General features: G+C 38.3%; 1 protein-coding gene across 1 annotated transcript in view; it reads right to left on the bottom strand.

The window, feature by feature from the left end:
• The window catches only part of hydin (HYDIN axonemal central pair apparatus protein), a 78,925-nt gene extending 66,709 nt beyond the window's left edge, over positions 1 to 12,216 (bottom strand). Inside the window, exons 1-7 of the mRNA XM_046393446.1 lie at positions 12,007 to 12,216; positions 11,543 to 11,652; positions 10,245 to 10,370; positions 8,925 to 9,044; positions 8,460 to 8,594; positions 4,802 to 5,001; positions 4,355 to 4,479 (exon numbers count right to left, since the gene is read on the bottom strand). Coding sequence (XP_046249402.1) covers positions 4,355 to 4,479; positions 4,802 to 5,001; positions 8,460 to 8,594; positions 8,925 to 9,044; positions 10,245 to 10,370; positions 11,543 to 11,629 — 793 coding nt within the window. The 5' untranslated portion in view covers positions 11,630 to 11,652; positions 12,007 to 12,216. The remainder of the gene's footprint in view (positions 1 to 4,354; positions 4,480 to 4,801; positions 5,002 to 8,459; positions 8,595 to 8,924; positions 9,045 to 10,244; positions 10,371 to 11,542; positions 11,653 to 12,006) is intronic.
• Positions 12,217 to 14,170: the final 1,954 nt, after the last annotated feature.

Here is a 14,170-nt window from a genome sequence, read left to right as displayed (position 1 = left end):
TAACATGAAAGCCTCAGTAATAGTAAAACTCTCTCACTGACTTATTTAACTGAAGATGCATCGACAACAAACTGACCCCAGTTCAGGCTGAGGGAAAAACAGACTGTGAAGAATGAGGGCTGGTTAAATCTATGCAATCACCACTCGTGCCCTAAAGTGAATGCAACTATTAGAATTCAAGGAGCGCTTTTGTTTGCTTCCAACCCACCAATTATCAATGAGATTTCCATCATGTACATAGAGGCACAAAGGGGGAATACAAAAAGCCTGCCACATCTCAACAGGATGGTCAGGTCTTTGCTTTCACTCTGCAAGGAGAACTACTGCACTGTGACATATCATCAGACGAAGAAGATGAGAAAAAAAACAGACACAGGATGACTGACAGAAGGAAATTAGAGAGAGAGAAACAAGAACTGAGGAATGCAGAGAAAGAAAAGCAATTATGTCTCAGCATCAGGATGCTATGACAGCAGCTGACAGACAGGGAGAGCTATACAGCTTATTGCTGAGCTTTCATCATCACTGTCCACCAACCCGCCTTCCCCCCACTTGCTTTCTCTTCCCATAATTTCTCGATGTATGCGGAGAGAAAGCTTCTCAGCGCCCTCAGCTACCTTTGATTGCTGCACAAACAGCTGCTCCGCAATTGCTTGTTGTTCGTGCGTGTGTGTGTGTGTGTGTGTGTGTGTGTGTGTGCTGCTTTGCTGCATGTGCTGTAGTCCCCCGGTGTTATGGCCCTGTCAAAGCAGATGCCTCAGCTCTCCCTAAGTAGCTGTCTGTCTTTTTATTTAAATCAGCAGCGGTGACAGAGGAGAGGTGTGTGTCTGTGTGTGTGTGTAGTTGTGGGTACAAAAATCTGTTTAAACAGTCACATTGTGAAGACCCGCCTTACTTATGGGGACGAAATGCAAGTCCCCACAGTGTAAATCATTAAATATTAGGATGAAGACTTGCTTTAAGGTCAGGCTGAGGTTAGGGTTTGGTTAAGGTCAGGGTTAGGATTAGGCAAGTAATGTTTATTGTTATGGTTAGGAGGTGGTTAAGCCTTCAATGAATGGAAATGAATGGAAGTCAATGCAATGTCCCTAAAGTGATGGAAACACAACTGTGTGTGTGTGTATGTGTGTCACAGAGGGAGGGTTACTGGAGCAGCAAAGAGTCTGTGCTGAGTTTTAAGACAGAACAATTATTTTCCAACGCCATTATGGAAAACAAACAAGCTGAGTACAATATTATTTTTCAAAGCTGCACTGGTTTTTAACAGACAATGAGATATAAAGACACAGTGTGTACCTATATTAAGTACTGTGGTTTACATGCAAATGACACACAACGCCCTAACACACACATAGGGCACATCAGCCAGCTTATACTGAAGTCTCCAGTGCCCCAGAGAAAGCCTTTTGCAGCATGCTGAGCTGAAACATACATGAGGGTGAGGTAGACAGGGGAAAGGTGCTAAATTAAAAATGATAGTCTCTTGATGGGATGTAAGTGGTGTTCTGGACCTGGGCTGGACCTTCCATTATAAAAGCTTAATGCTGCTGAGCACTACTACCGTCGTTATTCCTTTAGCAGACCTGCCTGTTTCTGTAGCCACACCGCACCCCTACTCCTACCATACACAGGTAAAAAATAATGCATACCTTTACAGTTTACAGTACAGTAATATATCTGCAGACATATTTTCTATAGATCCTGAAGATCTTTACTCAAAAAAATCATTATTAAAAAGCAATGCATAAGTATTTTAGGTCTCGATGTTATCTGGAGAATGGCATCACAATAAATTAAATGATAAACTCAAAAAGGATGAATACGAATCAAAGCCGGAACTGTTCAGCTCTTATCAACTATCATCCAATCACAAAAAGGCAGTTTTTTCACTTTGTCACAGTACAGATAGAGAATTTTCCCACACATACACACACACTCAAACACATACAGTGCTCCATGGAATGATGGTGATGCATGGCTAACAAGAGTGAACTCAAGACCATTTTTCTGCATGGTGCACAGTCATTCTACTGTCATTTCCTGCTTGGAAAAGTTTTATGGACCTGTGCACTTGAAAGCAGCTTTAGAGGAGACTCTGGTAAGGCCAGCTTGGATCAGGAGTTAAGACTGATTTGGCTCTAATTGAGCATCTCCTTGGTTAACCAACCTAGACAGTCGTGTTTACCATTACTGTATTTAACTACCAAAGATGAACATATGAAATGTGAGAATAATTCCGCTTCTCTCATCATAACAAACTACTGTCAGCTGAAGTTCTGCATTGATCTTATCATTAAAAACACAATTTTACCATACCATTCACTAAATTCATGTTGGCCGTTCAAAATGGGGTGAAATGAAGAAAAAAAAATAACTTAGCCCCAGTGAAATCATGTCCTCAAATGCAATGATGTTTTCCAGCAACTTTCGGCTTTTACCTCTAATTGAGCCCCATGTGTGTCAAGAGGAAAAGTCAATAGCTTCATCTTTTTGCCTTTGATGTTAAGGAGTCTGGCTAATTGTATGCATCTGAGGCTACCCTAAAAATACTATAAATATTATCACATTCTCTATTAATGAATAGATAGGCAGAGGATGAATTCATTTACTGCACCGAGCAGAGATGAGTATACACCAAACAAAATAAACTAATATAAACTAATAATCAAGCACCAGTTTTGCCATTCATCCAATGTTTTATCACAGACATGTTGTGCTTCCATGGAATAGCAGCATTTCTGGCAAAATCTTATCATCAACTAATGACATCTATCAACAACTAAATTGGCATTGTACTACAAGTCACACTACTGTATAACTGGTGCTAATCACCTGTTTTTTGTGTGCTATATAATGAATATAATCAAGCTTTGAGCAGTGATATGTGAAAAGCAAAGCCTGTGTGTCAAAACATCAAACCCAACACTGTACTATGCAGAGACAACCAGAGATGCAGAGATAGTTGTGGGTTACTGTACGCCCATTAAGATGTAATTTGAGAAGAAATCAGAGCTGAGGCAGAGGAGAGGAGAGGAGAGGAGAAGAAAGGAGAGGAGAGTAGAGCGAGAAAGCTGCATTTAGCAGTAAATATAATACACCACAGTCATTGTGGGCTAAATCCCTAGTATGTTCAGAGGCCAATTCCCAAAGGATGCTCTCATTACCATTACTTATATCACCTTTGACTTCATGGCCCTGAGCAGGCACAAAAACTCACACAAGCTCCAGAGTACCTCATTAGTATCTCCTCATCTGCTACATTCAACGTTAAGGGCCATTCTGAATTTCTGCGAGCAAATACAGTTGTTTGCACAAAATATTGGCTTTAAATCAAAAAGGAAGATATTGTCAATGGAGACTATGCTCAGTTAATTGGACCAGCTTGGGGAGTTGAATTGTGCCGGCCTGTCTGATACAGATAGGTCTGTGGTGTTAAAACACTGATAAAGGCTGCATATTAGACAGATACACAGTGAAACACACACACACAACAATACAGAAAGTACAGAATGAAACAAACCGGCTGCTCATGTGACTAAAGTGAATGCTTGTTATGGTCTAACCCTGAGCTGCACTGAGGGAATTACAGTAACCATTGTTTTGTGCATGCTCGTGTGTGTGTGTGTGTGTGTGTGTGTGTGTGATGGGCCTTGTTCAGCAGTCCCATTCAGCTTTGGGGTCACCATTGCTGCAGAAAGAGAATCTCATTATGGTGTTTACCTCAGTAATTATGGTAAATACATTCATCCTTTTAGTTCCACTGCTGAATATGCAGACACCATTTCCTGTATATGTTTGTAGAAAGTCCCCGCTCCCATCCTTGTTCATTGTTGTGTATGCATGAGGTTGCCAGGCCTTATATAATGAGACAATGTTTGATTTGCAACACTTCTTTTATAGTTTGATGTCTCCCTGCGCAGGTTCATGTTTGTATGTGCATATTTATGTGTTAGAAAAAAATATTAAATACAATTGTCATGTTTTGATGAAGTCAAATGAAATATTTTTGGGTGACACAGTGTTTCAGATGAGGAAAGAAAGAAAGACTGGAAACACAGTCTGACATTTAAGACAAAGACCTTGTTTGTCCTAGAGGTTTTTGAAATATGCTTACATAGAAAACTAACATAGCTGATAAGAAAGATGTTGCACCCAGGTATTGTTATTATATATAAAAAATAGATATATTGTTTAGGACAGCTATGAATATTTCACTACAGTTCTGGGAAACCAAGAAATTACTATTTTTTTACACCGGCTTTATCAGAAGTTACTGTCATAATTCCCCTTTGTTTATTATTTGTGTCACTAGCTTGCTTAAATTTTGTCATTTTGCTTGTTCTGATAAGCTTACCAGTGTGATAATGTAGAATCAGGTCCTGGCTGTGGTCTCCTATGGTCATGGGGTTGAAATCCACAGTCACCTGCATGCTCTCACCTACATCAAGAGTTCCAGAGGAGGGCGTCACTGAGAAAGGCCTGGAATAAAACAAGTAGAAGAGAATTTCACGTAGAATAAAGAACACACACACACACAACTGGCAGAAGAAGCCCAAATGTTTAATAAAACTGCAATTAACAGTAATTACTGTAAATGTTAATGAGATGTGTACCTCTCATAGAATACAGTGATAGAGTTCTTGAAGAGGTTGACAGTCAAAATGTTTGCTGACAAATCAGTTTATTTACTGAGTATATCATAATGGCCTTATGTTTGAAACTATTTGCTGTATAGCAAAATATAAAAAGGTCAAAACTCTTAAACACAGTGGACATCAGTTTATCTTGTACTGACGCTCACCTCTGTGTGCGTAGTGTGAACTTTGCCTTGCTGTTTCCTATGTTGCGAACTAGATGAGTCTTCTCGGTGGAAGCTTTCACTGGACAGACAGGCAAATTTATCTCGTCGTGAAAGTCAAGAATGGCACGTGGCCCAATGGCACGAACTGGGACCTCAAACCGCTCTCTCTCTGTCACAAAAACCAGTCTGTGGTGGTAGTCCTAGACAGACAAAATGAAAAATGTGTCAAATTCTCAAGGTACGTTAATAAAGTATCAGTTAGGTTATTCCACCTGCCTGTCCTCAAGTTGCATGTAAACACACAAACATTCAGATTTTTTAAGTCAATTATATATCAAACCACTGTTTTTAACATATGTACGTCACTTAAGAAAGCAGCCACAACTTGTAAACTGAGAGTTTCCATGAACCTGTACTTAAGCTCAGTGATGCTTTGAGGCAGATGCTAACATCAGCATGGTCGGTGCTGACAATAATAGCATGCAGGGGTAATGTTTTACCAACTTAATTTATGTCATTAGTTTTTTCAAGTATTTAAACCAAATGATTAGCTGAATACAAATGGTGACCTGATGATGGCTTTAAATTCAGAGGAAAGAAGTTATGACAGTTCATCATCTGGGGATGAGGTATGTCCGTTCCATAGTTCACAATAGTATACCCAGTAGTTATCAGCACCATAAAAGTACTTATGCCAACCTAATGGTAGAGCTGAAGGAAGCATCATGGGACCACCAAAGTCATATGTACTAAATTTCATGGCAATAGTTCCTTTCAATAGTTCTTGAGGTATTTCAGTGAAATATGTCTGTAGATCGACTGACCAACAGACCGTCTACACCACCACTGAAGACTGTGAGGGATTATGTTGCCTTTAATATAATATTGCTACATTTCATGTTGACCTTCATTTCTCAGGTTTCACTTTCATCCACAGTATCAGTAAAAGGATGTGCTGATGTAACCTAATGCCCGACCCTTAACCCTTAACCTTCTGACTCTGACTTAGAGATTTGTGTTCAAAATATATATGCAAACTAAATGCATCCATTTTTTTTTCATTATTTAGTTTCCTAGGGACAACACATCATATTTTTACAAAGCATCTGAAAGTACAAATATGTTTTATGTAAATATATATGGTTAAATCAGCAGTTCTGTATGTATGTCTGTGTCCCTGTCTGTGACCCTGAGACACAGACATACATGCAGATAAAAAAACAAGGGTGACAAAAAAAACCTAGCAAACAAGGTAGAATGTATAATTAAATATGTTCAGCATCTTACAGAATTTAAGTACATGATGCTGCTAAAGAATTTGTTGATATAAAATTTAGGGAAAGTGCATGGGAACTATACTGTAAGAGGCAAGTGAGGGAATGAAGCAAAATGATCCTTAACAAAACCACCAACCTGGAGATCATGAAAAGTTATATTTGCCAGTCAGACTTTTGAAGCTAGAAGTGTCATCCAAAAATAGGTCTCTGAATGATGTGATGCCATTGCTTTACCAAAGCATGTAGGGTCTAGTTAAAATGGTTAAAAAAAACAAACAAACAAACAAACAAACAAAAAAAAACAGGGGAAAAGGAGACTGAAGCTGAACCGCTTGGAGTGTTTGTGAAACTCTGTCCCTATTTTCAGAGCTGACATAATAACTGAGTATGACGAATAGTCTTCTGCTGAGATAGATAAAGGGGAGCATGTCAAAGCTCCGAGTAAGGATGAGTGACAGGAGAGGGATTTTGCTTCACACTAGTCCAACCCAACCTCATATAACCAAAGGAGTATTTTTTTTTGCATGTGTGGCCCAGTAGTAAAACATGAAATTAAACAGGCTTAGTCCACCAGCCCATCTTGCTGCTTGTAGACTGCTTTTTATTATTCTCACCACCTTACCGGCCCAAACACATGGGAGAAGATCATTAAGCTTCCTGGAGAATGATTTCGTCAGAAGAAGAGGAAAGCACTAGAAAAGAAACACTGATTTTTATAGTTTGCACTCCATCAGATAATAACCTAATGTCATAACTTGGACCATTTTTGTAGGTCTGCTTTGGATTTACTTAATTGTTTGTCAAAGCTACTCTTAACCCCCATATAACTTAACTTTCAGGCAAAAGATGAAACGGTATCTGAAGAACATTGTTCTGTGAACATCAAAAATGCTCCAAAATTATCAAGAATTTGAGTTATTTCATTTGTACCATTGACAGGATGTGTTACATAAAATCTCAGGTCGCCTGCATAATAAAGAAACTAGATGCTCCATATTTCCCAGGTGAATACCGTGCTGATATGCTGAGGTTTTCAGCATCATGGCTGAATGGTGGTTCAATAACTAGTGCAATCAGCAGTGGTGACAGCAGACAGCCTTGGCAGGTTCCACAGGATAGTGAGAAGTATGTTGAGTGCTGACTATTTGAACATGGGCTTGAAGAGATGAATAAAGAAGACAGACCCAGGAAATGAAATTCTTACCAAACTCAGTTTTTTTTCTAGTAGTTTAAACAAACACCCCTACTCACTGCTGTTGGCTTTTTCAGCACTCATAACAAGTACTAGATCAGGCTTTGTGATTGTTGATGATGTGGAAAATATATTAATCAGATGTCATATTTTTGAGAACAGTTGTCCTCCTTTGATAAACATGTTCGATCTTTGAGAAAAATGGGGAAGGCCCATTTATAAAACTTTGAGGTTATACCATAAGGTCCTGGTATTTTTCCATTGTTTATGTCCTTCATTTTGTTATATAGTTTCCTTTATTTATTGTCATTGATTATCGAATTGTTTGTCAACTGTTGGTATCTCAATAATACTTAAGAATGTATGTATGTTTGAGTCTTTTGTGGGTTCTGATGTATAAATGTTACAGTAGTATGAATTAAAAGTGGCTCTGATTTCAAGGGGAGACATTGTAAGTTGGTTCGAATGGTCATAGTCTGATGGTCTGATGGATGTATCGCAGCGCAAACTGCTTTTGGAGTAAGCGCATCCATTTTAGTGTGCAATCATTCATTTTATGATTCTTGTACTGTATGTCATTGATTTTGTGTTATCTATTTATTCTGTATTTTTGTTGCATTAATATATTTAGTAGTATTGCTGAGACTGTTATCTCTCTGATTTCACATTCTTCACATAGACTGTATAAAACATGTACGAAGACAGAGTGAAGTCATCCCTAGGTGTCATTATGAAACTGTCTAAAGTCTTGCAGAGTGACCACACCCTTAATTATAAAGAATGTCAAGAAGTGAATTCCATGAAAATTCATCCCCCACACAGCTGTCACGAACAGGGAAATCAGCTTTAGAGATCAAAATATGAGAGTATGGAGAGTGACTCACTTTTGGAGCCAGCCTAGCCTAGCCTAGCCTTCTAGTGGTCATTTGAAGAACTGCAGGGCAGTGCATTTCCACTGACCTAATTTTTCAACTGCAGAGGTTGCCGATAGATTTTTGCCCACATCCTAAACTCTCCTTCCCTATAGGCCTGATGACAGCTTCATCTGCTCATTTAATCTAAATTCTATATCAAGCTCTTGTCGAATATAAGTTACCTTGATGCATCAGTGTGCATCCTGAAACTGAATCAGCATTCTATATATGATTTTATGAAGCAGTCAGACTCCCCTCCCCTCTGTCTCCAGTACCTTGTTCTCCAGCGGGGTGAAGCAGACAGTGAAAGTAGCAGACATTCCTGGTACAACTTTGCCACCTCCATCCTTTGGACCGACCACATGGAAATGCTCTGAGTCCTGGGGCTCAACCCTCACTTGTCGTGAAACCTTGACAAAAAAACAAAACAAAAAAAGTCTTGATAAAATTATATACCCCACACTGCAATAAACACAGAGCCAGGTGGGCACACAAGTGATAATTTATTCATTATTAATGATGGTGTCTTGTACAAGTTGCAGTGATAAATCACCCATGACCTTTTCCAATTTCTTTGCCCTTCTTAATGACAACCCTTATTACACACACACACACATCCATACACACATCTGCTGTCTTTTCAGATGTCTAAGGGTTGGACTGCTTCCATTGTTGCATTTCACAGCTGTTCTTGACTATAACATGTCATTAGTTTCACTATTTATCACTAAATTACACACCTTGTCGTTGTTGAGGAGAAGTAGATGTAACTTGTAAGTCTGTGCAGGAGTGAAATTCTGGAAAACCAGCTCAGATGGGTAGGGCTGGAAAAGCGGCTGGTCCAGATCCACTAAGGACAACTGACACGCACACAAACAAAAGCAGTATAGAACAATGCCAGTCAAAATATACCTTTCCTAAAAAAAAACAAAAAAAACAACACTATTCATTACTATCTCTGCCATTATTCCAGTCACACACATGCCCATGTTACACACACTAAATTGAGCACTTCTGGGTGCTATCAGTTCCAATCAGTCTGTGCTAAACTTGCATAACATCATATTGGTGTGGAAGCACATAAAATATATTATATTGAATTCTTCAATGAAAGCCCTATATACTCCTTTGTACTTACATAACTAGAACGTGCATTATACTCAGGTTATTTCAAGTCATTAATACCACATATTTACTCATCTTGTTGGTGTATCACAAAGCATCTCTCAAAAGAATGTTTGACATTTTGGGCTTTAGAAGTACTGGTAAGAGGACTGTGTGAGCTGTTTCCCAGTTTCTAGTTTTCATGTTGCTATTTTCCAATATGCTGAACTGTTGGTTTAACCTTTTATACTATGAAAGAGAAAATAAGTCATAATGTACTATATAAGTGTGCAACTTTTTGGCTTTCAGGATGACCTAAAGGGATGTTTCTGGTCATTACTACCATGTATCACCTGCAGTGGCCCACACTAGAGGTTACTCATATTCACATTTACATATTTGTCAAGTTGACAAAAAAAGTGAACAAAATGAAACTCAAAAATTGGTCATCCTAATTATAATGAGAGGGCATATTCATTTCATAGGGATTTCATGAACTTTTGATGGTGTTTTTGCTCCAAGCTCTCCTTTCTGACTCTAAAAGTACAAGGCATGCAGACACATTGGTTGCCCTCTGCCCATCAATTAGTGCCTGCTGACTAAAGGGAAAGCAGCTTCGGTAAAATATAAATGACCTAAGCGGGCACCGCATGCTCTGTATGCACAAAATTAATGATGAAATAATGACAAGTTTGAACATGTCATTGTCTTTCTTCTGGTCTGATATATCCTTCCACTGAGTCTACTATAGTTACTGTTTTATATAACAATACTTACATTTTTTTTTTACATTAGCTACCATATTAATTATGGCAACTGGTCCTATCCTAATTATCAGTATCTACTGCAGTCTTTCACTATCACTTAGCCATCTGCAAGCACTTGGCTTCTCTCTCAGTACGATTCAGTTTTGTTTTGCGGTTAGTGTAAGCACAGGAAGTAATTGAGCTATTTACCTTGTGATGCGCTGCACTACTCATGTCAAACAGTTCCAGGATGCGGGGCAGGTGCACCTTGTTAGTATTAGCCAGGTGTTCCTCTGTAGACTGTAACATCTCCTGGGTGTAAGCAGATGGAGTCACCTGCAAACACACAATGAAATTGGCTATTATGTAACTGCACAGAAAACCTGTTCCCTGTCTCTTAATTGAACAGTGATTAGGCACCACATCAAACAAAACTGCTACCACTGATAAAATAAAAAGATAATGAGCATAAGAGCTATAGCCTGCAACCTTAAAGCTGTCCACTATGACACATGAGCATAGACACCTGGCAACAATAGCATTTTCAGGAACTGATTTCATGTTCTCAAGAATGTTAATATTCACCCCTTCAGCGTGGACTATCTGCAGCATTTGGTGGTTGATATCCTCTCCACACAATCCTCTGACACCTCTTTATCGGGGCACCATAGCCAAAGAAACACCTAACTGCACTTAGCCTATTTCAAGGTTAGGTCACAAACGGATTTTCACTTAAAATTTAAAGGAATAATGTAGCAGAGAGGGTTATTGTATATGCAATATTCAACATCTTTCAGTTATGTCTGTATTTATAATACACTTTGCTCTATTATTCAGAGACAACAAAGTTTCATGTTCTTTAAGTCGTGAAATAATGTGGCTTATCTTTAGATGGTGACTTCTCCTAAAAATTCTAAAATGTAATCACTTGGTATTGACATGAAGAAATGCAGGCATAAAAGCCCACAGAGCTTTGAACACACTACTGCCTGATAAAATGATTGCACTACTTTACTTAAAAATGTTACATAATATTATAATAAGATACTTGAATTGTTTTTTAATCACGGTTAGCAATAGATGCAGAGAAATACAGAGAGCATAAACTATTAAAGGGACTAGGAAATACTTTTTCAATATTATCACGCAGACAATGAGCACTAGATTTGTTACACAAATAAAAATGAGGCATCACCGAACTTGAAATCAGTATAATGAACTGTAAGGACCAATAATCAGTATAATGAGGATCTCACTTTGACCCAAAGAAAAATCTGTGCTTAGTAAAGAACTTTCTACTCTTCTTACACCTAAAACAAAACAGTGGAGTATTGATTTGTTTTGTTCCCTTTAAGAAGCCAAGATAATCATTAGGGCAATATGTCATTCGAAGCAGCTTCTTTCACAGAAAATTGTGGCCCCATTAATTCTTGAGAAACACATTTGCTCTTGGCTGGATGCTTTTAATTCTGTGTGAAGTTACAAGGTGTCATCACATATATCCTCACCCTTCGCGGTTTGTCCTCCTGTGGAACAACTTTATAATTCTTTATTGTTGACCTCTTTGTTCTTGAGGGAAACTGAACGGTTGTCATTTTGGATGTGCTTCGAACAAAACCTGTAAAAAAAAAAAAGGAAAGAAAGAAAAGAAAGGAAGGGAAAGTAAATGTCAGTTAGGAATGAATAGGGGTAAGGAGTAATTTCCACTGATAAGCTACGCAGTTACCAAAGACTTTTTTATGTGATGCTAACTGGTAACCGAAGTCCCCCCCCTTTTTAACAAATAATGTAACGTTAACGCTAACAGTTAATGCTACAAGTTCATTCGCTACTTTAGGAAGAATCTAATTTTAAATTTACCTTAAACTGACCAAATAATGTGTACCTATATTGCTTAAAATTGCATGTCGATAGTATTATTAGCTCGCACTAACTATAAATTATTTCGCACTGCAAACATACTCACGCTTACCTGGCTAAAAAACACTCTTCTTGTCTTCTCACTTAACGTTTGCGTAAACTCAGTTCATAACTAAACATGCTGTCTTGTAGCACTGACCAAAAAACAAGTATTACCACTCTGTATGTATGTGTATATTTGTGTTGACGCTCTCCGACGAGTCCACTTCGTTGTGGTATGTTGTCAAGGCAACGGACTCTCGGCGGTTCCAATAAACTGTTTTCTGATTGGCTAGCGATAGCGACATTAGCGGCACTAATTTGGCACCGGCAAAATTAAAACGTAAAAAGGAAACGCAAGCTCTTTTTCAAAATAGCTTGTGTTGGTTAAAACCATAGATCCTACTTTATTGACCGACCTGATTCTCATTTTTCAACACACCAATCAGGCTAAAACTAAAGACTGGTGAAAGAAACGGGTGTTAGTTTTGTGTAAGTAACAATACCACGGTGTAGAAAAATAGCAGATTCTAACTACTCTATATAGTGCTGTCTAGTTAATCTATAAAAGTCTGCCATATTTTATGGGATGATAATGTGCAAAATCTTAATCTCCAAAATGCAACTGTCAAATAAATGTAGCCAGGACAAAGTACAATATCTCCCTCCCTAATGTTCAATGGAGTAAATGTATGAAATTTGAAAATGCATCAGATTTGAACAAATGTGTATTTCTGTGAAAGCTTTATGTCTGCTTGAATTAAGTTTGTTTATTTTTTAGAAGTATTCTAACCCCTCTGACAGTGAATGAATAGCCAAATCAAAGCGGTTTGTCTGTGAAAGTGAGATGTGGTCCAAAGCAGACTTTGGAAAGGCCAAAATAAGTGAGATGAAAGTTTACTACGCTGTTAGTGTCTGCTAAACATCTCTGGACAATCATTGACACTGGAAAAGACAATGTCTAAGTGAGCACACGGTGCAAATAATTCAAAAATAAATAATATCATAATAACTGTTTTTTGCTTATTGAGATAAACAAAAAACAGTTATGACAACAGCTACACATACACACACAACCAGCACCAACTGAGTCTTGGGTATGTGCGTGTTGAAGAAGGTCATAATAAGGACAAGTAGCACTACAGAAGGGATTTGAAAGCCCAGTGATCATGATGACAGGGCAGGAATTTCTGGAATTGGCAAATCCACTTCATTATCCCTCCTGGCAGGCTGTTCATGACTTGACAAGCATACATATCCCAGTATGCTGATATGTATATAGCCTGTATAGCAGTATATTGTACAGTGTTTACTTTAAAAATGTTAATTTATAATTCTTTTTATTTTTGAAACACACTTTTGCTTTTTGGACTCTACTCTGTTCTTATGAGCTGCCATGACGAATGAATTTCCCTGCTGTGGGAACAACAATATATTATTATAGAGGTTACTTATTTCTTTCTCTATCAGGTTTATCAGCACTGACAGCTATTTTTCCCAGAAGCCTCCTTCTAAGCATGTCCTTTTTTTCAATGTATTATCAGTGTCAGCTATCAGTTAATTTTATATGTTCTGTCCCATTTCTGAGTGTGTGTGAGTGAATATAAATTAAAAGTTAAATTACACAGGTATCATTGCTCACTGGTCAAAATACTAATTCAAAGCCATCTCTGCATTGCACAGAGCAAAATTCTTTTTAGGTCATTACAACATACTGATTTATAGTTATTTTGACTGTTAGGTTTGTCAGTTACAGCTGTTGGTACTGACTTTCTGTTTTCTCAATCACTTTCATTCACTCCTTCTAACCCATGAGTCAGCTCTTTGAATTGTTGTCCATTTGTATGTGTATGTGTTTGTGTGTGTGTGTGTGTGTGTGTGTGTGTGTGTGTGGGAGAGAGAGAGAGAGACGGAGAGAGAGAGACTTTTTATACATGTTTAGGTTCAGGCACATATCGTCAGAGTTTCCTGGACTTGAGGTGGTTAACCAGACGCAGTGACTTTTAGCAGGTGCTTATTTTTTAATATTCATCAAAAACTTGTTGCTGATCTTATCATTTCCCTTATCTTTCTGTTTCTCTTTCCCTCCCTCTCATTGCTTCTCTCTTTGTTCCCAACCTCGTCTCTGTTAGTGAACGGATCAGTGAGCTGCCCAGCCTGGTAGAAAATTGGATTTAGTCTATTTCAAAGGGACCGGCGCTCAGCGTAAGCCCCGCCCCTCCGCCCTATACGCCGTG

Source organism: Scatophagus argus, chromosome 7 (genome assembly GCF_020382885.2).
Source record: "Scatophagus argus isolate fScaArg1 chromosome 7, fScaArg1.pri, whole genome shotgun sequence".
In the NCBI taxonomy this organism is placed as follows: Eukaryota; Metazoa; Chordata; class Actinopteri; family Scatophagidae; genus Scatophagus; species Scatophagus argus.
Note: the sequence above shows the minus strand (reverse complement) of the source record. Positions and strands in the feature narration are given on the sequence as shown.